At 33.4% G+C, this 26,232-nt stretch overlaps 1 protein-coding gene across 5 annotated transcripts in view; it reads right to left on the bottom strand.

Moving 5' to 3' along the window:
• LOC117787439 (capon-like protein) overlaps positions 1-26,232 on the bottom strand; it is a 66,361-nt gene that overhangs the window by 2,395 nt on the left and 37,734 nt on the right. For 2 of the 5 annotated variants that reach the window (XM_034625967.1, XM_034625966.1), the window contains exons 3-10: positions 20,745-20,816; positions 19,997-20,092; positions 19,741-19,908; positions 9,593-9,797; positions 5,050-5,156; positions 3,792-3,962; positions 2,326-2,448; positions 336-1,925 (exon numbers count right to left, since the gene is read on the bottom strand). In XM_034625967.1, the coding sequence (XP_034481858.1) occupies positions 783-1,925; positions 2,326-2,448; positions 3,792-3,962; positions 5,050-5,156; positions 9,593-9,797; positions 19,741-19,908; positions 19,997-20,092; positions 20,745-20,816 (2,085 nt within the window). In that variant the 3' untranslated portion in view covers positions 336-782. Of the gene's footprint in view, positions 1-335; positions 1,926-2,325; positions 2,449-3,791; positions 3,963-5,049; positions 5,157-9,592; positions 9,798-10,859; positions 12,414-19,740; positions 19,909-19,996; positions 20,093-20,744; positions 20,817-26,232 lie in introns of those variants that run through there. The other 3 variants (XM_034625969.1, XM_034625965.1, XM_034625968.1) reach the window with 3 other exon arrangements.

The raw sequence follows: 26,232 nt of genomic DNA, 5'->3' as shown, positions 1-26,232 counted from the left end.
ACGCTGCGCTTAAAAGTATGCAGCAATTTAATTCAACGACTGTTGCTGTTGCTGCTGCGTCTGCGGCTGAAAACTCATTAGGAAAATGGTTCAATGTGGCGTATACATAACATAATGATTATATATTGCTTTAATAGATGCTTCTTTTGGACTATTTATATGCATTTTTATTGCTGTTGTTTGTTGTTTGTATGTAGTATTGTTGTTTGTAGCTTAATAAATAAAAATTTATAATATACATTTAACAGTTGCTGCAACTAATTACATTATTTTTTTTTTAATATATAGATATAATAATTATTGTAGCTGATTTTACAGATTTTTTCTGTTTTTCATTTTTTGAGCAAACAATTCTGGAAGTTTTACATTTAATAACAACAATATACACAATAGTTTTTAACTAAATATTCATAAATATATAATAGTTTAGTTTGCAAGAGCTTAATAACTATACATTTTGACACTTTTAGGAGAGAGAAAATACTTGATATTTTTGTGTTGTAATTATTCGCTGATATGCTGCAGTTTGTATCAATTAGATAATGTTTTTGAAATCAACTTATGCATGATTTGAAAATGCTGCAAATGCAAATTGTATTGAAATTTTGCAGCTCTATTATTTAATACTGTTACTCATACTCATATATAAATTTATACACATGCACACTCATCAATAACTTGCATACACACACACACACACACGCACGCAACTTAGCTTAAGTGACTAGACATAATTTAAGACATGCTTGACTAAATCGATTGCTGTGCTGCAGGAACTGCATTTATTTGGTAGTATGCCGGGCCCAGGCGGTTCTCTGCACCTGACTCATCATCTGGCTGCGATTGGGCACCTTCTCGCTGGTGCTGCGTGTGATAAAACTGGGCGTGGCCGACAGCTTGCGTTGATGTCCCGCCTCGTCGGTGACACGAAGTAACACTGTATTAAAGCGTGTTTCTCTCGAATTGTTGTGGTTGTTATGATTATTATTATTATTGTTGTTGTTGGTGCTGTTGCTTTGACTGCTGCTGCCGGGACTCAAGTTGTTGTTGCTGCTGCGCTGTCGCGGTGATGAAGGCGAGTCCAAGGTGGAGGAACTGCGACTTGTGTCCCTTGTACCGGTTCCCGAACCGCCGCAGGCCAAACCAGCCAGATTGCCATTCGATACGGCCACCTTGAGCTGCTCCTCCAGATTGTTAAGATTCTGCTCGATGCTGAGACGCAGTTCCTCATTTAAGGAAGAGCTGCCCGTAAAGGAATTGCGATTCAAGGCTGGCGTCAAGTTGCCGGCATTGAGTGCAACAGGTGAGGCAAGAAAATTGAATGCATTTGCCGCTGGGTTGTTGTTGTTGTTGCCGTTGCTGTTGTTGCTGCTTAGCGTTGTGGGCGTGGCAGGTGTGCAGGACAACGGATTGACATAGAAGTACGAGTTGTGCGGGGAGGCGGAGGGTGTTTGTGCTGCACTGCCATTCGCATTTAGATTCAATGCCTGCAGGCGATTCAATAGCTCCTGATTGACCTGAAACAGATCCTTGGACAGTGCATCCTGTTGCTGTTGCTGCTGTTGTTGCTGCAGCTGATTGCTGATGCTGTGCAGCTGACTCATCGAAGGATAAGGACTGCTGCCACTCGCTGCTCCTCCCACTCCTCCCGCCGCTGTCAATGGCGGTGTTGGTGGCGTCAATTGCTGCTGTTGCTGCTGTGAGATTGTTGGCGACGCTGTCCGTTGCTGCTGTTGCTGTTGCAGACTCTGCAGATTCTGTAGATTTTGACTCTGCTGATTTAGGCCACTAAGCTGTTGGCTTAGCGAGCTCAGCTGCTGATTGATGTTGCCCAAATTGTTAATCTGCTGATTGATTGTGGCCAAATTGTTGTTGTTGCTGGTCGCCTGCAGCAGCAATTGCAGCTGCGACTGTTGCTGCTGTTGGAAAGAGTAGCGCAAGTCAATTAACACGGCTGCTGCACTCAATTAATTGAACAACAATTTCAAACAGCAAACAAACAAACAAACAAACATTGAGTTAAGAAAAACGTGCAAAAGAAAACGCAATATGAAAAGTCGACGGGCAGCAAAAAGTAAAATAAACATGCATAGATAGAAGAAAGTATTTTCTTTTCTTTTTCTTTTTCTCTTTCGATTATTCTTTGGCATTGTTTTACAATTAAGGCAACAAAATTATGAAGGCATAAATCAAAGCGCAATTTGTTTACGGCAGTTTTAAGAGCAGGGATAGCAAACAACATAAACTCTCGAGTTAACTTGGCCCATTTCAGGGCTCACAATTTACAATTCACAATTAACAATTCACAATGCAAGATGAACTCACCTGTGGTGCCATGCCAATATTCGCCGAGGTGAGTCCCGCACTCTGCTGCTCGTTGTAGGCCCCCAACGAGGCCAAATGCTCGAGCAGCTCTCGATTCTGTTGCAGCAGTTGCTGGGTGCGTGCCTAGAGAGAGACAGCGAGAGAGGAAGGGAGAGAGACAATTGTATATGGAGCAAATATAGTTTTGGGTTGGAAATTTAATTGCAAAAAATAATATACTCTCTAGATATTGGTTTCGATTTCAATGCCAAGAATCCTCCCTTTGACATTTTGAAAATTGAATATTTTTAATCTCAAGTTTTCTATTTTAAAAGACTTCTTATTTCATAATAAGTATAACACAACACTTTAAATTTGATTCTGAGACGTTTCATTTTTCTGTAAAAAATCAAGCTTAGTTAAGCAAAAATTCTGATTTGTAAAGTTGCTAGATCCAAGGATTGACTAACTTCTAACCTCCATAACTTTGTCAAATTTCAACTGATTTTCAAGCGAAACGTGATTTTGATCATGTTTTGGCTTTTAAATTCATTCTGCATTTAAATTTTTTTCATTTAGAAAATTGTGCTTTTTTCCAAAATCATAGCCATGGTTTGATCTGTAAAGTTGCTAGATCCAAGGATGGACTAACTTCTAACTGTCATAACTTTGCCAAAGCTCAATCGATTTTTTAGCGGAATGTCATTTTGATCATTATTTGGCCTCTAAATTAATTCTGCATTTCAATTATGTTTATTTAAAAAATTTTATATTTTTCGATCAAAGCCATGATTTGATGCTAAGGGTCCCCCCTTTGATTTTTTGAAAATTGAAAATTTTAAATTTCAAGTTTTCACCTTTAATCAACTCCTCATATCATAATTAGTATAAAACAACACTTTAAAATTGATTCTGAGGACTTTCATTTTTCTGTAAAAAATCATGTCAAATTGAACAAAAATTTTGACTTGTAAAGTTGCTATATCCAAGGATTGACTAACTTCTAACCTCCATAACTTTGCCAAAACTCAATCGATTTTCAAGCGGAATGTCATTTTGATTATGTTTTGGATTCTAAATTTATTCGGCATTTAAATTTTGTTTGTTTAAAAATTTTTATATTTTTCGATCGGAGCCATGGTTTGATGCTAAGGGTCCCCCCTTGGATTTTTTGAAAATTGAAAATTTTAAATTTCAGGTTTTTACTTTTAATCAACTCCACATATCATAATCAGTATAAAACAACACTTTAAACTTGATTTTGAGAACTTTCATTTTTCTGTAAAAAATTTAGCGAAATTAAACAAAAATTTTGACTTGTAAAGTTGCTAAATCCAAGGATTGACTAACTTCTAACCTCCATAACTTTGCCAAATTTCAACCGATTTTCAAGCGGATTGACATTTTGATTATGGTTTGGGGTCTTTATTTATTCTGCATTCAAATTTAGTTATTTTTATTATAAAATTTGTGTTTCAGTTTCTCACCTGCGCCTCGATGCGTGCATTTGTCTCCGAGATGAGCTGCTCCCGCACCAGCATCAATTGTCCTAAAGCCTGACGCGTCTGCTGAGCCTGCGCCTCCAGCTGATCCTTCAGCTGTGTAATCTCAGTGCGCGGCGATGAGGGAGAGCCGGGGGATTTGTCCTCCACATCGCACTAAAGAGAGTCAAAGAATAAAATAAATGCAATAAAATATAAAAATAACATTTATATAAAAGGGACATAAAAAATTGATTCTATTTCCAGTTGTTTATCTAAATATTTGAAACATTAAAAAAATAGTGCCTTCCTTTTGTTACAAATTCTTGAATTTATATTGACAGCCATTGCATAATATATCATTTATTTTTATTATGAACTTTTATTATGTGCCTAAGTCTATTGAACAAGCACCACACAGAAGTTCCTAGAAAATAGTTTTGAAATTGTTTATATTTATTTTTAAAATATATTCAATTGCTATTAATATTTATTTAGAAGAGTAATCGAATATGTTTACAATTTATTTGTGTAGTTTTAGTAAATACAACAGAAAATTCTGGAAAATGGTTGTAAAATTTGTTTACACTTTTCGTTAAAAATACTTTCCATTGTTTTTTATATTTATTAATGAAAGACTGAATAATTTATTACTATTTAAAACAAAGAAAAATTTTTCTAGAAAATTTATGTACGATTTAATTAGTTTTATTTTAAATATATAATCAATTGATATAAATTTATTTATAAAATACAATCAATAATGAGCTTTTTGTAAACACTTTGTGGGCGTCTCTTTAATTATGATTTTGCATATTTACTCAACTGACACCCACAGAAAATTCTATTAAAATTGCCAAATAATTGTTTATATTTATTTTAAAAATGTATATTTAATTGCATTTTCGCTATTTATGTTTATATTAAATTTAAAATGAATTTTAATATGGTCACGCGGTTGAAGTAGGAGTAAAAATGGCTTTAAACAAGGCGCCTTTAAATGTTATTGTAGTATTTACGCCTTTGTTTTGAGCTGCATAAACAAAACTCTTTTTTTCTTTAGGTATTTTTGAATATAAATTTATAGAAATGAGCTAAACAAAAAACGTACTTTAATGTGTTCTACTTTGTGCGCTTTAATGGCACTTTAATTGCCAATGGGCCATTGCTATATTTTAGAATTTAATGCGCTGATAAGTATTTAATAAGTATTCAATTTGATTCGATTGGTAATGCTTTTTTTTTAAATTTTTTTTACACTCACCAGCAGGTTTGTCGATTTGCGTAGACTCGACTGTGTTGGCAGCAGCTCCAAGTGGTTCGGTCTCTGTGGTTGCGTGTGATTCAAATCGGGCGTTATGGCCAAGTGATCTATAAATAAATATAAAATGGTTACAGTTTTATTAATTGCCAGTTCTGAGAGTGGAGACCAACTGGAGCGTGTAAATAGGCCGAACGAAGGACCACCCTGTTGGCCAAGTTAACCATTTGTCAAGGTCACACACACTCTATCACACACACACACACACACCTGCTGTGCCTTCTACAGCTCTTGTTTTTTTGCACTTAATTTCCACTTAATTACAGCAGCTTGATTTCAATATTTGTTTTGCTTATGCTGCGTATGCAATAAATAATGATATAATTATACACACCCCACTGACACCCTACCCTCTCTCATTACCACCCCTTTCCATCCTATATTCTCTCTCTCCATTTATCATTCTATTCAAGAGTCCTGCAAAGTTCATTGCTATGTTTATTTTTGTATTTTGCTCACTTGTTATTTGATTTGTGTGCAAATATTTCAACAATTTTTGCTGGCCACTAAAAACTAAAATTTAATTTTCATCGTAGTTTTCAATTTTCTTGGCGCTGCGCGTGTAAATGAAATGTGATGTGGGGAAATGTGGAAAATCGTAAAAACCTGTAGAGAGAGCGAACGTATGAAATGAAATATATGAAATATTTCGCCTCGCACCTGAGACTGAGACTCAGGCACATGTTTAATAATTGCGTATTGCTTCACTTGAAAGCATTTCAAAAATTTTCCTTCAGCATCTAAATTAATTTCCCTCCCCCTCCCATTTAATTGTTCATATAACTTATTTATGCCTCAGCGAACACTTTAAATAAGAAACAAGGATACGAGTTTTGAGTACAATGCGAATACAAATCTATATATATAATTCTATATTCTAAATAGCACATGGTTTCCAGCTATTTTCGTACAACTGATTCATAACATTTACAATCAAAATGACCCATTTACTGATTGAGTACAAGACAAAATGTTTAAACATCCCATTCAATTTTAGCTCTGTTCAAAAGATTTGTCTCAGCAGCTGCAAGTTTTAAGTAAACAATTAGTTAAACTATTAAACAACTAGTGAGCAAATTTTTTAGGGGGAAAATTTAAAGAAAGTACAAGATTAATATTAATTTATTAACTCAGAAAACTGAAACTTGTCTCAAGCGGGAACTGAAACTTAAGATATTATTTACATAAATTTACTTCTTTTAAACAAAGTTGACTATTGACAAAATATATAGTTTTCTGGACGCAAACCCTAATGTTGAAACCACAAATGATTAAGTTTTATTTCAAAAAAAGAAAAAAAAAATTTTTATTGATTTTAAAAATCCCTTTATCTCTTATTTATGTTTAGAATTTTAGGGGAACTATAATTATACATAGGATTGCAAAGATATTCTCTAATATTTGCATCAATTTCCTATAAGCTTAAAGTTCGCAAAAAAAAAATATATAGCATACTTTTAAGCGGCCTTTAAACTACAGCTAATTCAACAATTTGTAAAGACCTTGTCCCTGACAACGGACTCTATTTTCATGGCTCTTTATTCAATTAATCAGCAATATTATTTGGTTTTATTACTATATCTTTATATGCCATCTTTCAGCATAGACATAAAGGCAGCATCTGTTGCTCATAAGGCAACAGGCAAATTATACAGACCACATCCCATATTCCACATCCCACAACCCACAGTCCACAATTCACAGCCCACATTGCACAGCAGCAGCTAAGCGAATATAATTTTTTAAAAAGTCAACAGACGCCTACCAAAAATATGAATATTAACAAGTCAGCAAGCTATAATATAAAAATGTCGACGAGCAAATACTCTGCAATAATTAAAAGCAAAACAAACTTAATGCTGGCATCTCAAAAATTGCATTTTAAGCAACTAATAACACTTTAAATATATTTTAAAAATATTGTACACTCTTAAAAATTGTTATAACTATAGGGTATAGAAAATTACACGACCTTATATAGATTTCAGTAAATTTTTGTGTGGTTTTTAATGCAAATAAATATTCTGAATTTGTATTTTTGGCACACGACTGTCTTGGCCATGCCAAATACCAAATGGCCGCCCCCCCCCCCCCAAAAAAAAAACCTGCCACGCCCACATGCGACAGGCACGTGTTTTATGCGTGCTTTGTTCGAATTTGAATTTGAATTTGAAGTAACCTGGCGACAAAGTTTCCGTTTTGCATTACACGTAAATTCGCTGGTAACACGGGGCGTATACAATACGTCTATAATCATCTGTCTGGCACTCGAGATACTTGAATATATTAGCTATTTTCCGTGAATTTTCTGCGAATGATGTCGTGCGCTTCTTTTAGCCAAATTATTGCAAAAGAGGGGAACAAGTGTAAGCGGATTGAGAAAAAAAGTATGAAATTGAAATATTTCTTTTTTCTATAATTTTTGGCAACGTCGACGTTACGTTGGTGACGTCAAAGTGCCTGAAAATTGTGAGGTGATTGGAAAATGAAGGCAATTCGTGGAAATTGAAGTGTCTTGCTGTTTTAGCTCATGTTTAATGTTTCAATATTGCAATATATTTATTATTTCTGTTGGGTTTTTTATTTGGCTAATGAATTGCATTAATTTGTTTTATTATACTCTAGCGATTCATATTTAATTGTTTATTAATTTCCATAAAATTCTTAAGTGTGGCATATTTAAATGTCAACCGCTTTTGGCTCCCCCTTCCCCCTTTTCTACTTCTTCCCTCTCTTTGAGTTTACTATGCTTGGCAAATGCAATTTAAATGCAAATTTGAATTGAACTGAACTGAATTCGAAATTAAACAGCACCAAATTTGCATTGCAAGGCCAAAACTGAAACCGAATTGTAAGCTAATGCAGTCCAGACGTGTCCAAAGGGGACAAAGTTGCAAGGGGTAGCCACAAGTGGCCAGCTGCAGTTGCCAGTTGCCAGTTGCAACAGTTGCCGAGTTTTCCCAGTTTTCCCAGTTTGCCGAGTCGGTCGCCCCAGGAAGCGACAACGTCAGCGTCGAAAGCTTTTCATTTATTTATTGCGAACAACGACCCAGCGACTGGGTGAATGATATGGACAGTGAAAAAAAAGAAAGGGGCTATCATACATTTTATCATTCAAATAATCACATACACATGCCAATATATCTATATAAATATAGGTTTACTATTAAAATTATAAAGTTAATATCTATAAATAAATATGGTTTTAATACTATTCAAATTAAATTTGAAGCAAGTGTTACATTATGATATATCACTCATCACTTTATATAAATATAGGTTTTATACTGTTAAAATTATAAAGTTAATATCTATAAATAAATATGGTTTTAATACTATTCAAATTAAATTTGAAACAAGTGTTACATTATGAGCAGAACTCGCATATATCACTCATCACTTTAAGATTGCCTGTCAAATAAAAGTTATTGTCGTACACATCGAATAAACCAAACAAAATGTCACTTGCAATTCGGTATTCTATTTGCTGCTGTCATTGCTCAAGCAAACATTTTTTTTGTATGTTTTTCTCTCTATTTTTATGTTGAAAAAAATATTTTAAGCTAGTTTGTGTGTTGTTCTTAAAATTCTTATCGGTTAAAAGAACCTTAATTTAATTTTAAGCTAAAATCATATAGCTTCAAGTTTAGAAAGTCTTTTTTTTATTAGTTGTTAAGCGTAATTCCTACTAAAATTGTTCAGTTTATTTATTAATTATTATTTATTAATTTACGATTATTATTATTGCGATTATTTGTTGTTTTGTTAGATACAATAAATTAATACGTGAACTGATAGTTTTTAGTTTTAAACAAACCATTGAACAGTTCTCCAGTTCACTTGATTTGTTTTGCTCGTACAAAAGTGTTATTTGAAGTTGTTATTGCTCTGACACTTTTTAATTTATGCCTAATATATAAAACATAATAGTGGGATACTGAGCCAATGACCACATTGCAAATATGTATTGTTTGTTATTTGTCTGTAAAAAAGTGTTATTTTATATTGTTACGGCTCAGACACTTTTCAGTTTTTGACCAACATTATATATTGAAAACATTGAAATGTGTTTACTATTATTTGCGACTTCCGCTTATGAGTATTTATTAAAATTTGAAGCTTATTTATTATTTTGTTATTATTGAATAGCCTTTCAGAATTTATATTTCTATCTAAGCAATATAAACAAATTTGAAAAAAGCTTAATTAAAATTTAAGCTTTTGTACAATTTTGCGAATTTTTCAAATAATTATTGTAAGTATGTTATATTATCTAAGCAACATTAAAAAAAATGTAATATCTAATATTTGCCATATTTTCAAAAGTGGCAAATTTTAAATAAATATTAAGAACGAGTAATATTTTTTAAGCAGCTTAAAAAAATTTAAAGAAATTATAACAAAGGAATATTTTAAGATTGAATAGCCTGAAGAACTATAGTACGATTTCTGCGAATATTTGATATATTAAGTGACTTGAACTCACCTTTCTTTGGCGACTCGCTGGCCAGCACACAGAGGCCGCCATCTTCGCTGAGCTGCTGCTCGCTGATTTGCTCGACATCGAGCAGCTCGGACGATGAGACATCGGAGCGTTCGTCATTGGGCTCCAGGGAATTCTTATGAAGATTAAATTTGTGGCACACTTCAAAGGCTTGTCCGACAGTGCGCACAATGCGCATCGCCTGAGACTGCAAAGATAACATGAAAGGAGAAATGTGTTAATGATTGCCGGAGTACACTGATAAAAAAAATGTTCTAAAATCATGATTTTGGTCTCAAAACTACGAGTTTTGGTCTAAAAAATGCGTCGAGAACATAAAATTGTCGAATTAAGGAAAACACAACTTGGTTTTAAAAACATTTTAAATAAGACTAAGTTCTTATTTGAAGAATAAATATTCTAAAATTTAAAATCAAAAAATAAAAAAAATTAAAAACTATTTTTTGAATATATATATATTGTTTTTAAATTTATTTCATTGATTCTGTTGTTGCTAATGTTATAAATGTTTATTTTAATTTGTTACTAGTGGGATTCGAACCGGCGCCTACTGCTCTACACAACTGAAGCGGTTTTTCTAACTTTCCTAACAACTTAAGATTTGTATTCAAGGCTGCAAACCTGCAAAATTTTGTTTAAGGTTCGGTTCAGCGGTTCGAACTATAAAATAAGACATCGGTTCGGTTCGCGAATTGGTTTATATACCCCATGAACCCAATGTTTGGGTTCGAACCTTGGTTCAATTTCATACAAAAAAATATTTTTATTGTTATAAATTTTTCTCTACATTTTTAAATACTTTAATTTAAAAAAAAAGAAACCAAATTTTGCTGATAATTAAAATTTCTTCGAAGACTTTAATATAGAAAAATTTGAAGATTTAATCCGAAGTCTCAAATAATTGCGGTTCGGCTTAGGTTCGGGTTCGCAAAGTAAATAATTTTAAGGGTTCGGTTAATGAACCGGTTCAGGCTGCTTAAGAACCCGAACCGAAACGGTTCTATGAGGTTCGGTGCAGAACCGGTTTGCAGCCTTGGTTCTTATTTTAAAAATAAAGTTTTGTAAGATGAATGTTTTTGATTTTAGAAGTTGGTCTTTTTTTTTCAGTGTAAGTATAAGAAAACAATTAATATTAATCGTCACAGCAAGCAATTAAGTTAGCCAAACAATAATGCATATGGAGGCTGAGACATAGAGAGTGTGTGGGTGCAAACAAAGTAGATTACGTATACGCCCTGTGGCGTCTCACCTCAACATCAGTTGGCACTGTGGTGGAGATGGCACAGGAAATGGCATCCTTTGTGCGATTATTGCATAAATTATCACAATCTGGCAACAATGTGCGCTCCAGCGGCGAACTGCGACGTCGCTGTCGCTCCTGACGCGACAGGACAGCACCGAGGGTTGAGGGGGAGGGGGAGGGGGAGGAGAGTGCCAGACCCGCTTCAATGGGCTCCCGAAATGACAGCTTCTTGCGCGGCTTATCTGTTTTGGGTCGCTCCAGCATAATGCCAGCGGCATTGACTGTTAACACTGCTGCTGCTCCTCCTGCTCCTCCTGCTCCTACTCCGCTGCTGCCTCCGCTGCTCAAGCTGGAGCTGCTCTGCTGCTCGTAATGCGAATCGCTGAGACTTTTGCGTCGCTGCAGCATGTGACGCTGCTCGGAGCGCTGATACAGCTGCTGGGCACGACGCAGTGCCTCCGGAGAAGCCTCATAATGATCGCTGGGCAACCGTTTGAATTTGAGACGCGCCTTCAGCACATCGCCATTGCAGCTGGAACTGGAGCTGTTGGAGGATTTCAGCGCCTTGCTAGCTGCCACAGGTTGTTCCTTTTTAATCAGATACACTGTGTTCTCCTCGTCGTTGAATAGAATATGCCTGGGTTTACTTTCCAGATATGTGTCGTCCAGGAAACGCTGTCCGCCATTTTGTGCGCTTGTTGTTCTCGGCGCCAATTCGTTCTCCACACAGCCAATAAGTTCACGTATATCGAGACTCTTATTGCGTGCCAGTTGCTTTTGTTTTCTTTGCGCCTTTTTGGCTATGGAGAGAGGAGATTGCGGTGGCTTCTCTCTCTCTTTCTCGCGCTGCAGCTTGTCCTTGTCGCCCACCAAAATGTCGCGTATTAAACCGCCGCCACTGCGAAATATATTCCGTTGATAATGCACCTCTCCATTTCGCTCTCTATCCGTTTCCGTTTCCGCTTTGCTGCTGCTGGCAGTTGTATTTGTATTTGAATTTGTTGTCGCCTTGCTGCGACTTCTGGGCCAGGGCAAAAAGTCAAAGGCCTTGGTAATGGGACTACGTGTATGGCTAGAGTCCGTTAAATTTGACGGCTGCTTACGCTTTAGTGTTGGAGGCGTGCCATTGGCGGCCATGTTAACACACTTCTCATGCTTCATGGCCAAAACACGGCGTACAATGAACTGTTGCCAAAAAAACAACTTGGTCAACTTTTATCCACTCTCTCACACACTTTTCACTTTTATCAACAGCTATTTTTTATAATTTTCACCGAGTTCAATGCTGTTCAATGCGGTTCAATGCGCTTCAATCTCTTTCAATATTTGTTTTCAATAATCGCTGGCAATTAAGCGACTATTAATTTCATAATTGTTTAGCTGTCCGTGGGCTATTGTTGCTCCTTGGCCCAGGTTGTTCACACATTTTCCACATTTCTCGCACCTTCAGTTATATACTTTTTTTTTTTAAATATACATTTGCTTTTGTTTCTTTGCTTTGCAATTTTTAGTATTAATATATATATATTTATGATTTATTGCAACTTTCATTTGTTTTGCTTGCCTATTTATAAATATTTCCTTAAATTTTAATTATTTACTTTCTTTTTATTGATCGTACTTTTTTTTTAATTCAATTTAAATTTACAAAATTCAGTCAGCTGCATTTTGGATTTCTGTTGCTTTCTGTCAATCTCTTGGGACGTTTTGTTTGGTTTAATCATTGTCAGACATCAAATCTTAAAGTGAATGATTTGCATTCGTTTGAATACTCGCATATACTCGCACTCAGTTTGGTTCTGTTCATTTGAATCATGAATCAGCTGATTGCATTTTGACTGGCACAAAGACAACAACTTGAAGGTCTCCATTTAAAACATTTTCTTAAGAATTATGCTTAGTAATTGAAACACAATTTGTTGCGATTTCGGCGAAAACTAATCGAAACTAAGTATATTATATGTCGCTATAAATATTTTGTTACTTATACTCTCACAGAACGTATTTAAAATCACTACAATTTTACATAAACTATTTTTGCATGATTTATTTAAATTTATTTATACTCTAAAATACTGTATTTATATTTAGAGTAAAGCACTGAGTCTGCTTAAAATTTCTGTGTATTTCTTTGCGATTTCATATCTCAGTTGTAAAATTATAAATGTTGTATAGATTTTTACTTTTATTTCAAGTTGATTTCAAGCTGATAATTACTTAATTAATATAGTTTAAAACTGCACTACTCTGATAAAAATACAAGAAATATTAAGAATTTTTGTGAAAAATAACAACTATCGACTTCAAAAAACTGCATCAAGAACTCATAAATCTATAAATTAGAGAAACGCATCATATTTTTATATTTTTTGTATTTTTCATTAATTGTTGTATAAATTTTAAAAACTGGTCTTTATTATTAATGAAGAAAGGAGCTGAGATTTTGTATAAAGAACTTATTTAAAGTAAAGTAAAATGAGACAGAAAAAATTAAAATTGATTTTAATTTTGGAGCATACACTTATTTTTATTAATTATTAAGAAATAAAAATGTTTAGTTTTCAAAATAAAAAGGCATAACCATAAGGTAATAACTTAATATAGCATATCTGCTCTAGAAAAAAAAAGACGCAAGGGAATTGAAGCTTCAACTTGCTGTGAAAAGTGATTTTCTTTAGCTATTTGATAATAGATAGCTAAAAACATAAATCATTTAGCTAGACATTTTCTTGGGAATCTTTCAAAGTGTATGCTTGAATTTTGTCTATTCTCTGTTGAATTTAGCCTGTTGCCAAGAGTTTAATGGTGGCAACACTTATTTGCTTGTCCATCAATGTTTATTCACTTTGTAGAGCAACAGCAAAAGCAATAGTAATAAAAACAACAACTACAACTACAACTTTCAGCTAGTAAGAAGCATGACATTAACGAGACATCAATTTGAATTATTTTGACAAGCGCAGACAGAATTACGCGTAGTTTGCACAATCAAACAAAAAGAATTACAAAATTGCTGGCACTTAAAAAACTGATTTATATATAAATCGCATGGATAACAGTGCGTATACAAACATTGCGTATACGCAGCGTGTCTCAACCGGCAAAGTAAAGGTAGCAAATGTGTCGATTGATTGCCTCTCTGTCTGTCTAACAGTCCAACTGACTGACTGACTATTTATTTCTCTCTTTTTAGCTGACGTCATTGCCTATAAATCAAATAAGCAACTATAAAAAACTCATTTGAATTGGCTTAAAGTGTTTGGCAATTTACATTTAGTTACAGCGCCACATCAAATGAAAATTTAAATAAATAAATATATAATAAAATAAGAGTTTTTCATTTCATTTCGTTTCGTTTTTCTTGGGAAAACTACTTGAATATTTATGATGTATGCAAAAGATCGTTAAGTAACTTTGCCATCAAGTCGCTTTGTACACATATTTATGTATTTATTTGATTTTTAATTTCCATTTGACTTTTGCAAAAGCCAACAAGCTGCCAGTACAGTTCAGTTTGTTGTGTTTGTGTTTGTGTTTTTGTTTTTTCTGTGCTTCGTTTTGTTTTTCTTTTGTCATAAGGGAAAATTTTACAGAAAATCTTTTGCGCCACGCATATGTAAACGGTTCGTTGCTCGAGCTTTTTAGTGCCGCATTTTTATGGCCAATACCCTGGAAATATTGTAAGCAGTGAGGTGTGCTCAAGCAAAGTAAATTTTAGAAAATAAGTCAAAGATTCCCTATGAAAATGTCAAAAAGCAGTAGTAAGAATAACAAAAATTGAAAATAAAAATGTGAAAATAAAACAAGGAAATATTTGATGTTGAAATAAAAATATGGAAACAAAAATTAAGAATAATGTTGTTAGGAAATAAAAATTAGGAAGAAGAAATCGGAGAAATTTGAAAGAAATTTGAAAATTAAAAAAGCCATTATCAAATATATTTTATTAAATAAAGCTAGATTTTATTATAACAAAAAATAAATAGATTTTCCAAAAATATATTTTATTTTATTATTTTTATTATTATTGATTTATTATTGATTTTATTAAATATTTCAACTTTTAATTAAAATAGAAAAGATTTGGGCTTTTAAACTTTAATATTTTTGTTATACATTTTAGCAAAATTTCAAAATTATTATAAAAACAAATGCCAACAAAAAATCATAACAATTTATCTAACTATTTATTTTAAGACATGTAGAATCAAAAAGGGTTTTAAATATTTAAATATTATTACTGTGGGCAATTGTAATTTATAAAAATAATTTAAATGCCCGCATTTTTTAATTATTGTATTATATGCAACGTTTTTTGTTTCCAAGCTTTTGTACACTTAATATTCTATTAAAATTTGAATTTCCTTATTTACGATCTCTTTTTTATTTATTCATATTAGGGTTTCTTAATGTGTTATTCTCAGAATTTGTTCCATATTTTTGTAATATCTAAAAAAGTTTTCTGAATTCGTATGATTCATTGAAATCAAAGGGTAACTACAAGTCCTGCATCTATTAAATAAGAATAATTTTATGGCTCAGTTGCCGCTTGTTTCACTGTGGTCATAAGTCGCGGCAACCACATTAACCGCAACCACCGCAGTTGCTGCCACACGTTGCAAGTTGCCAGTTGCAAGCTGCAAATTTCGCACGTGGTTTCATCTGGCTTAACATGCTTGACAGTTGCTAATTAACTTTTCATTAGTCATGCCAGAATAGCATACTCAAAATTTTCATTTACATTAAATAATACACACAGAGATACACACAACTACACACTTCAAGTAGCCGCAGACTTTTTGTTATATACTCAAATTGTACCACACACAACCAAGCACACACACACACACACACACACGCACACACTTTCTTGGCCATCCAGTTCGATTTTCGAAATACTTTAGAGCAGGCTATTAAAATAATGGATCTATTTTGGTTTAAATGCAAAAACAAAGAGAGCAAAAGAAAAGCAAGCGAAAAACCGCAGACTAATTGAAAATTCAACGTTTTGTGGCTGCCATTTTGGCTCAAACACACACACACACACACACACAGAGAAAGATCACATGTATGGGCAAATAAAGAGCAAAGGGAAAATCGTTGTAATCCAAAAGGCAACTCAATCAAACTTTGGCTCATTTATTGTTAATTCAAATTAACGCAAAGCTTATAAATAGATTGGATAATTCATACATAAATATTTCATGGCCCATCACGTGTTATTCTTCTCTCTCACACTCACTCTCTCTCTCTTTTACTCTTTGTGATTAACCATTCACATATAATTTATTTATTTATTTTAGCCTTTTTAGCTACCTGTGGGCTCATTAACAATTTCTTGCGTGGGCATTTGAAGATGATGGAAATCGAAATGAAAATGAAAATGAAAATTAAGTTTGATTGCGGCATTTTTAACGTTTAATATGCATAAACAAGTTGAAAGTGCGTCAGTTCTTCTTTTAAGTAGACAAGGTCTAACATTTTGTTTATACTTCTTAGCATAAATGGCACTAATATTATTTTATTTATAGACAACTTTCCCTTAGCCTTTTTCTCGACACGTTTTGCGCCTTTTGTTTTTTGTAATTAATTTCCAGTGCTTTTGACAATTTTCATTTACTTTTGTAGCTAATATATATTTAATGATTTGTTGTTGTTGTTAATATTATTATTTTTTTGCCTGTTGATGGCGTCAGAAAATCCATGACAAACACTTTTCCTGGCGTATGTTTCACATTTGCTTTTCTTTTGTATTTTCATTAACATTTTTAATATTTTGCCTGTTGATCTATGGACTAACAAAATATGTTGTTTAAAGCATTTGACATGCCATTGCCTGAATTTATTTAATTAAAATGTGTGACATGTTAATTTTAAATTTCTCAGAATTTGTGTAGATTATGGGACTTTTGTTTAAAATATCTCTTTGAGCTGATTGAATTTTTGTAAATCTATTTTTTATGATTTTTACCCAGTGCTTTTTTGAGTTATTTGCTACACTACACTTCACTGCACTTCACACACGCACACTCTGCTATAAATTATGCAATTTATATTATTTATATATCATATAGAATATGTTTCTCTATGTTCCACACACGTCTGCAGCGGCGAGAAGTCGAGAAGGCACTGGACAATGGAAAATGGCCGACAAACAGAGAAACAGAGAAACGATTGCGATCTGTGATGGATCGTCAGTTAGCCGGTTTCGGTTTTTGAAGCTTTCTCATTTTTTTTGTTGCCCAAAAAGCTTTCGCCACTCAGCTGTTAACGCGTCCGTTTATTTCTCTATTATTTGGTCTAATTTTTTGTTCACGCTGCGTTTGTTTTGGTCAATTGGTATTTTTTTTTTTTTTCGTCGATTTTCCGTGTGATTGCCTGCTGGTTCCACACGGCGTATGCGCGATGTGCGATTTGTGACGTCACTGCTTTGTGTTTCGCGGAAGTAAACAATGGCGCTTTTCATTTTCATTTTTATATAATTTTTCCCAGTGATTTGCTAGCTTATTCTTATGGCCAATCTTAGCCATAAATCAAACGCTTTCAACGCACTGTCTGCTGTTTATTTTGACGCTGCTCACGATACCAAAATAATAATTATATTGCTCGCGTACAAAGTGCAAATTGCGTTGCACTTTCTGTTCATTGCTGTGCTCGGTTTTTATTGTTTATTGTCGTTAAACGTTGCACTTAGATCGCCCGACTGACGCACATGGCGTATGCGCAATTTAGTCAAATAAACTAAGGTATAACACGTGCCACAGACGTGTGCGTGTGTGCCTGTGTGTGTGTGTGTGTGACTTGGCCTGTCCTTAATTTACTGTGTCACTTGTCAGCCATTTCGACAGCCTGTTCTGTTTTTTAAAACCCGAAATGCCTTGGTTAATTGAAAAGCTGTGCTGAAAATAGAAATGCCAGACATTGACATTGCCTAAAGCCAAAGTTGAAGGCCAAAAGGAGGCGTGTCTCATACTCCAAACGGCTGCAATGAACCACAAAGCATAACAAGTCAAAGCAAATGCATTTCGCTGGCAACAACAAAGTAAAATCCATTTGTTTAAACCAAATTCGCGGCCAACTGAAGTGGGGAAGGCAGCAGATCAAGTTGAGTGCCAGTCGCCGCAGTTTTGGCCAAGTTTTTATTTGCCAAAGTGAGTCGACCAGACATTGGCCATAATACGGAAATATGGCACACCGCCTGACCGTCAGTCCGAATAGACAAACAGACAAACAGACAGCCAGACAGACAGACAGACAGACAGACAGACAGACAGACAGACAGACAGACAGCTGCTTCTAACATTTGACTGTTGAACATTTCGATTTTAATTTTAATGCCAAGTAATGTGACTGAGAAATGTGTCTGTGTCTGTTGGCTGGACACTGATGAATGCCATTTAAGATGATGTTTGATCAGAAAACACAAGTCCGAAAAGTCTCTGTGAAATCGCAATTTGTGAATAATTCAACTAACAATCCACAAATACTATACTCGCAAGTTAATTGACTCTCACTTCAGTGAAATTGATTTAAGTTTAAAGACAGATTTATTTGTAATTTGTAAGCTATTTAAAATTAGAAACAACAAATCAGCGAAGTCTCTTTGAAATGGAAGTTTGTTTATAATTCAACTGAATTTCATAATTGACTTTCACTTCTGTGAAATGTATGCAATTTAAGAGTTGAAGCTATCTGAATTCATGTTTAAAATTTCAGCTAAAGATTGTTTTTATTCGATAACTTAAATAAGAGAAGTCCTTATAGCACCTAGAGTGTTCTTAAAGAAGGAATCAGAAAACGAATATATCAAAGCTGCTGACTTTTATTTTATTTAGAAATTATTTTTTGATATCAATTAATTTTAACTCTTATTTATGATTTGAAAAAAAAAATATTATATTATTTATTAACACACTTCGGTAAATTTTTGCATTGTCTATTTAAGGTCAGTTAACTTATATTAAATATAAATATACAAAAAATCCTCGGATAACATTTAACAGATCTATAAAAATGACTATATTTAAATTTTAGTTATAGCTTCAAATATTTAAAAATTAATTTTTCAACTTTTATTTAAATAAAAAAGCATTATGCAATTTAAAAACACTGAAAACAGTCCTGGAAGCTGGACTTATGTTAAATGGTTCCTTTTCATATATCTAATTATCTTTTTGTATATTTTTAGTTAATATTTTTTTTAGCTTGTAAAGTTGATCAAAGCCTATTAAAAACATTAAAAATTAATATTTAAAAATTAACTTTTCAACTTTTATTTGAACAAAAAAAAATATCTAATTTAAAAACACTAAAAACAGTCCTGGAAGCTGGACTTCTTTTAAATGGGGCTTTTTTTTAAATATCCAATGTTCTTTTTGTATATTTGTAGTTAATATTTTTTAAAGCTTGTAAAGTTGATCATATCCTATTAAAAACATGATTTTTATTCAATCATAAATAAGTATGTAAGTATATGTAAACCAACTAATGTTATTCAGTTGTGCATATCGCACTTATTTGTTTATTTACTGCTTGTTTGCGTTTTCTTCTCCCTCCTCCAACTCCCCATCTTCCTCCCCGCTGGATGACAGCCAAATTTGTGCATATGAGAGAACATTTTGCGAAAAACAGGACAGTCAAACTGTCAAATGTACAAATGTATTTTATATTTAGACTAGACGCAGTGGGGATAGATGTTTTTAGGCGGGGGGTAAAGGGTACTAACTAAATACGATAGTGCAACGTGTGCTTATTATAATTTAAACTTAGACAAAATCAAAAGAATATTTCACAGTGACAATTGTACAAAAATTATTAGGTAAATAATGTGTGTTTTGTAAAGCTTAAGGATTGATGTCTACATAAATAAATGGAATTATTTGCTTACCTTTTTGTGACTTTTGAATACGGAACACTTGAATGTATCCGTGCTGGCATCGCGTGCAATGTAGCTGAATATTTTGAGATCGCTGCTGTCGTGGGACACATAAAATATTCTATAGATGGGATGATTGAGCAACTCGATTTCCTCGGGGTCATTGGTCCAGTTCTTTTTCTGTCAAAAGTGTGCGAGAATAACAATAACAGAATGTCAGTCAATTGTTATTGTTTATATTGATGGATGTATGTTGACATTGACTTACTTTTCGTCGACGTTTCTTGAGCACAACACGAACGCCGTTTACGGATATTTGTATCGTCACCTTACGCTTCTTCAGATTCTGCACTTTGCACTCGTACTAGAAAAGAGAGAAGGAGAGAGAGATAGAAATTTAGAGTGAGACAATATTATAAATGTCACGTATTCAACTGTGGAAATTGACGAATTTTCAATTAACATTTGGCTGCCTTTGACGTTTGCCTCTAATGGCAAGACATGACAATAACAAGCGCCATATTAGCCAAGCCCCAAATGGCAGCCAGACAAGGCTACTACACACACACACACACACACACTCACAGACACACACATGTCGTAGCAGCTAACAATATTTAAGCCAACTCACGCACGATTCAACCAAATTGTGGAGCTAAGCAGGCAAACAGAAAGCTGCTATGTGTGTGTTTGTGAGGCGTAAGGGGGCGTGGCAGATAAACATGCCTGATGTGCTGTTGCTTTCACTCAGTCGTGGCTTCTCTAACTGTAATCAAAGCACATTGACACATTGACAGTGGCGCTAAACCAAACAATAACAAGAAAAAAAGTGTTGCCTGCTTTTAGGCAGCGCAAGAAAGTTACGAAAATTTAAAGGAAACTTTCATTAATTGGCAGTGGAGCAAAAGTTTCGCTTTGTTGCCCATGCGGGATAACAACTTTGTTGAGGCACAAAGCAAAATTCATTGTTCGGCTTACGCTGCGTATGCTTAATACACTTAATACAGATAACTCACCCGTATGCGACGCATGGCCTGCACAATTTCGGCTCGGGTATTTGGACGCGGCACCTCCTCCCAGCCGACGAACTGCAAGAAAATACAATAAAGGAACATATTTAAAAATTGGCATACAATACATTATATTATAAATAAGATACTAAAATAATTAACTTTTTTTTTTAAATATTGTCCAAGTATAAATGTATTTTAAAGCAAGAAAATACAAAAAAGGAACAAATTTAAAATTTACTATACAATACAATATATTATAAATAAAATACTTAAATAGGAAAAACATTTTTTTTTATAAATATTGTCTAGGTATAAATGTATTTTAAAACATTGAAAAAATAATAAAAATAGGAAAGCTTTTTATTAAATTTACTATAATATTAAAAAAATTTTAAAAATATAAAAAACAATTTAAAAAAAATAAAATATGATTTTATATATTTGAAAAAGGTAAATTGTTGTGAGCCAAACTCTACAACTTTTTAACCTTGCAGTATTCATTTAAAATTGTATATTATTAAATATATTTAGTATTATTATTAATAAAAATTTATAATTTTAGTCTATTACAATATATTGTTAATTTTAAATATTTATATTATGTTATCCTGACTGCTTTTATATTTTTTGCAAATGCATTTAAGCGACATAACATAAATAATTAAGTAAAAACTTGTGTTCAGGGGTTTCTAAAATATGTTCCATACATTGATACGCACCTTTTCCAAAGTATTAAAGGTTTGTAGCCCTTATTATTGTTGTTTCCTAGAGCACCCATTCAAGCAGCGCAGATAAATAATAGCTAAGCCCATTGGCGCCAGCAAATAAAACAATTTTTGCTACTGCACAATTTTGTGGCACCTTCCAGGGGTTAAAGGGGTGTAGAGGGGGAGAGGGAGTCCCAGAGGCAGCTGGCAAAAATCGCAGCTCGTGTGCATATTTATTTATAGGCAACTTTTAGTGACTGTTGCTAATTGCAGCCACTGTAGCACTGCCAAAAACAACAACAGCCTCGACACAGTAATTATAATTAGTGTGTAAATAATTCTAATTTTAAATGCAAACAACAAACAAATTGACGCCAAAATGTGCCCTTTTTGGCAACTGGAACAGGTTAAGAGAACAGCCAAAATGGCCAACAAATTGACGTCATTAATTTCAGTTTCATTTACTAATTTTTTGCTAATTTACATATACGTTTTTAATTGTCTGCCACTTGAAGAATTCTACTGACACAGAACGCAGCATATTGGCCAATAAATTTATGGCCATAGAATGAGACAACAAACAGCAATCATATTATATTTAGTATTGTGCACTTGTTGAAAAACAAATTGCAATTTTCACGCGCAAATTATACATTTTGTCAAGGATAACGAATGCGTAGATATGGACCTAGATTTAAGCATTTTATGACAACAATTTAAATGAAAATGACATGGCAATAATACCAAAAAGAGAGGGACAGATAGACAGAGAGAGAGAGACAGAGTGAGAGGGGCAGAAACAGAGACAGATAGCGAGTAATAAAAAATTCTAGGAGACACGCCCTCAAAGGTAATAAAAACCAATATTTATTATGGTCTGGCTTAGTGTAGCTGAGTCCTTGTTTGATCCTGCATATCCTTGTCAATCTGTTTGTCTGTCAGCTCATTGTGAACTTTGTGTCTATTGTGAGTGAAATTTGCTGCGCATTTCTGCGCACACATGATAAATGTTGACCATAATTTTAATTTTAGCTACACAATTTGCATGGCGTGCGCCTTATTCAAAAGATCAACACATTAACACCTTACATATACCCCCCTTCTTCTCCTCCCCCCACCCTCGGGCGCTGCTTTCTTCGCTGTCTATCGACAATACCTGATTCCAGATGTCAGGCTAAAAATAGCTAAGCAAATGTTGAAAATTCATAGAAAATAGATTTAGGCATATTGGCAGAATTAATAATAAATTGCCAAAAATGAAATGCTTTCAAGCCACATACAAAAACACACACACTAGAAACAAATTTAGCATTAATTCAAGCAAATTATGAGCTTTACACATAAGTTCATTAACATGAAAAACATTATGTGTGGGTTTATTTATAGCCAACTGTCTAGTGTGGATATAAAATGCAACGAATTAACATTTGCTAAAAGTTTATTTTGAAAAATCAACCATTTCATATTATTGTAATTGATCTGCAATAATTTTTAAAAGATTTCTCATTTGTAGAATATTTTTTAGATGCTAAAATTAAGTTTCATGAAGTTTATAAAAAACTTTGTCGAAAGTTGGACATTAAAAATTATGCGTTTATCTTTCTACAGTTTTGTACAATTTTTTATTTATACAATTTTTTATTTATTTTAACACTAAATAATAGAAAATTGATAGTAACAACAAGTAAATAATTAAAAAACTAAATATTACAACATAACAATTATTTCAAAGTATAAAATAAATAGCTTAAAAAAACTAAATTTTTTTATTTTATTTGAAAAATGCGAAAACATAGTTTTGAAAAATTTACGAAACAATCCTGTTTTTTTATATTTTGATTTTTTTTATAAAATGTACTAAATAAGAGTTATTTTTAGAAAAGAAGTCAATCTAAAGAACTCTTGAAAGTAACTGAAAGCAGGATTAACTATTGCAATTAAAGCTTTTAGCTTGAAGCTTTAATCCCTTAACTGTCTAGCATTTGACACTATGTGCGTCTCGCTCTAACTAGTTGTATTATACATACTCTCTGCTGTGCTTTAAGCTCGTCTCAAAGAGCATTAAAACATTAACTTGTTCGCCTGTTCACACCACAAAGCAACCGAAACGAAATCCATTTAAATAAAACATTCAGACTGCTGAAAACATAAAAAATAGAAGAAGATAAAAAAAGGAAGGGGAAAAAGCAATGATAGACGGAAGAAGAAGAAGAAGAGGCAAACGAAGTCTGCCACAAATATTTAGATTGCATTAAATTCGAGCAAACACAAAGGATAACGGATACAGCGCTTATCCTCTCCAGCTATACAAATCCTCGAGCAAATAAAAAGCAGCTCGCTTGCTGCTTCTTCAATTTGAACTCCTCTTTGACCCCTCTTTATATATTTCTAGTTCTCTTTCCCCTTTTTGTTGCGTTGCTTTACATTTTGAAGTGCTCGTCTTTTTTATGCTCTGCTATTCGCATCCTTTTTTTTCACTTAAAAAACGTTTCACTACAGCGACTTTAGCTATGTAAATGTCCTCGAGGACTCTGTGAGACGCTTCGTTTAAATTCATTTGCTTTGATTAAAGCCCAAGCAAAATGGCCAACATTAGTATAACGTTTTTATGGACCCTAAAGAAATAAGAAATACCCCAACGTGCTCGTATTTTTATGCCCGACTTCATAATTTAACTAATAACAAATGTCTGCATTTTTTCTTTTCAAGACTTTTTTGTGGGCACATTAATTTTATTGATTTTACAGGTAAGTCCGACTTTTATTTATTTTAGAATTCAACTCACGTTTCTTTCTGCATTCATTTTTTATGTTGGCCCTTTTTGTTTATCTAGCAATTGGTTGAACACAATTTTGAATTTTTTTGCTGGACTTAAGCATTCGATTTTTCATGGAAATTCTATTTCTGTGCATTTGTTTATTTGCGCTCATTTAACATTTTGATGGAAATCATTTTTAAAAGAAATATACAAATGCAAATATCGCATAAAACTTAAAAGTCAAAAAGCCAAAAAGCCAAAAAGCCAAAACCAGCTAACAGACACCGGCTGCTGACTGTCTGCTTAGTGGCTGTGACGTCAACGTGGCAAATCTGATAAGATGCAAAGAGCATTAATATTAATGCCTCATAAAAGGTGCGCACTGTGGACCAATTAAGCAGCGCTTAAAACCGACTAAAAGCCTGACTAATATCATAACGAAATTAAATGCAAATCCAACGCCAAAACGGCAAGAGAAAGAACCGCCGAAGGGCCAAAGGCAAACAGATTAGAACAGCTTAGAAATGCAAAAAATAAAATACAAAAAAAAATAAAAAAAATTGAAAAACGAATAGAAAATGTGTGTAAAAGAAATCGCTGCATAAAAAGGATTCAGATTTGGTTTTGGTTTGCGCTTGGATTTTTAGGACTGTCGTCTGTCGGTTTGTCGGTTGTCGGCTCTCGCTTTCAGTCTCTGTTTTGGCCATGGTTAATAGCGCTGCAGGCCAAATGGCATGGACAATGGCCAACAGACTCCAGCAGTCTTTGGATTTATGTAAGCATTTTGTAATGTGCTTTTCACTGCTTTCTTTTATACCCTGTAGCTTTAGTAAAGGGTATTATCATTTAAAAAAAAATTAGCAGCATTTATTTTTGTTTGGAAATTTAAAAAATTATTAATTTAGAAATTTTTTTTTCTATATAAGTCAATCTATTTTTTCTAAATTGTTTAAACTGACTCTCAGTTTTTTTCGCAATGTTTTGTTACTTATAGAAAGCACTTTCAAAGTGCTGGGTATCTCTAAGTTGGGCATTCTCGACAATTGCATTCTAGCTTATTCTATTTATTCCTTTGGCCGCTTTTCAACAATGTAAAACATTTGTTTGCCCACATTTTAAGCAGCGTTGAGCATTCATTTTTTTTTTATTCATAATATGTACAGACATAAATATATAAATATGTGTATACAAATATAAAATGTTTTTTTTTTTTTGTATGCTTTTACTGTTTGCATGACTGGCGCCATTTTGCGCAATGCTGCAGGGCAACAAATTGTTTTTAGTACTCTATGCATTATATTTAAGAGCGGGTTAAGCCGGCATTAAGTGAAATAATAATGAAATTAAGATTAAAAAATAAAGTAAGTATTTTGTATGGCTTAAGACCACGATGCACGCTCGCACCAAAAATACGCTAAATAAGATATTTAATTATTTATGATTTTCGCTGTATGAGTATTATATTAAAATTGTATAAATTTCTAGACACTTTGTTGACAACTGCTTTTTGAAAGCTACCAAACGAAATGTAGCTTAAATATATTTTTAGGTAACGCAAAATGATTCCCATTTTTAAATTTTCGCCATTTTATATACAATAAATTAATTAATTTTAAATATAAGTTGCACATTTTTATTCAATTTAAATAGGAATTTTATATTTTTCTATAAGACAAGTGTATTTACTATTCGTTGTTTAACATTTCAGCTATTTTCCATGCTCGTAGTTGAAATGTAAATGCTCTCTCCATCCCACTCCCACAAGCGACAACAACTGCGACCAGTGCTGCCCATGCAGCTGTTTAACGATGCGTTTTCAAAAAAAAATGTTGCATACTTTCAGGCGGCGCCTGAAAAATGCACAGCGCAAGCAAAGAGAACATTCGATAGCTGCTCTCTTAACTCTGTTTGTGTATGTCAAATATCAACGCAAACAAGAACAAAAAATGCGAAAAATATTGCATGTGAAATACAAAAACAAATGAAAAATAACAAAAATATAGCTGGTTTATTTATGATTTTCTCT

This window comes from Drosophila innubila (genome assembly GCF_004354385.1).
Source record: "Drosophila innubila isolate TH190305 chromosome 3L unlocalized genomic scaffold, UK_Dinn_1.0 0_D_3L, whole genome shotgun sequence".
NCBI lineage: Eukaryota > Metazoa > Arthropoda > Insecta > Diptera > Drosophilidae > Drosophila > Drosophila innubila.
This window is presented reverse-complemented; position numbering and strand designations above follow the sequence as displayed.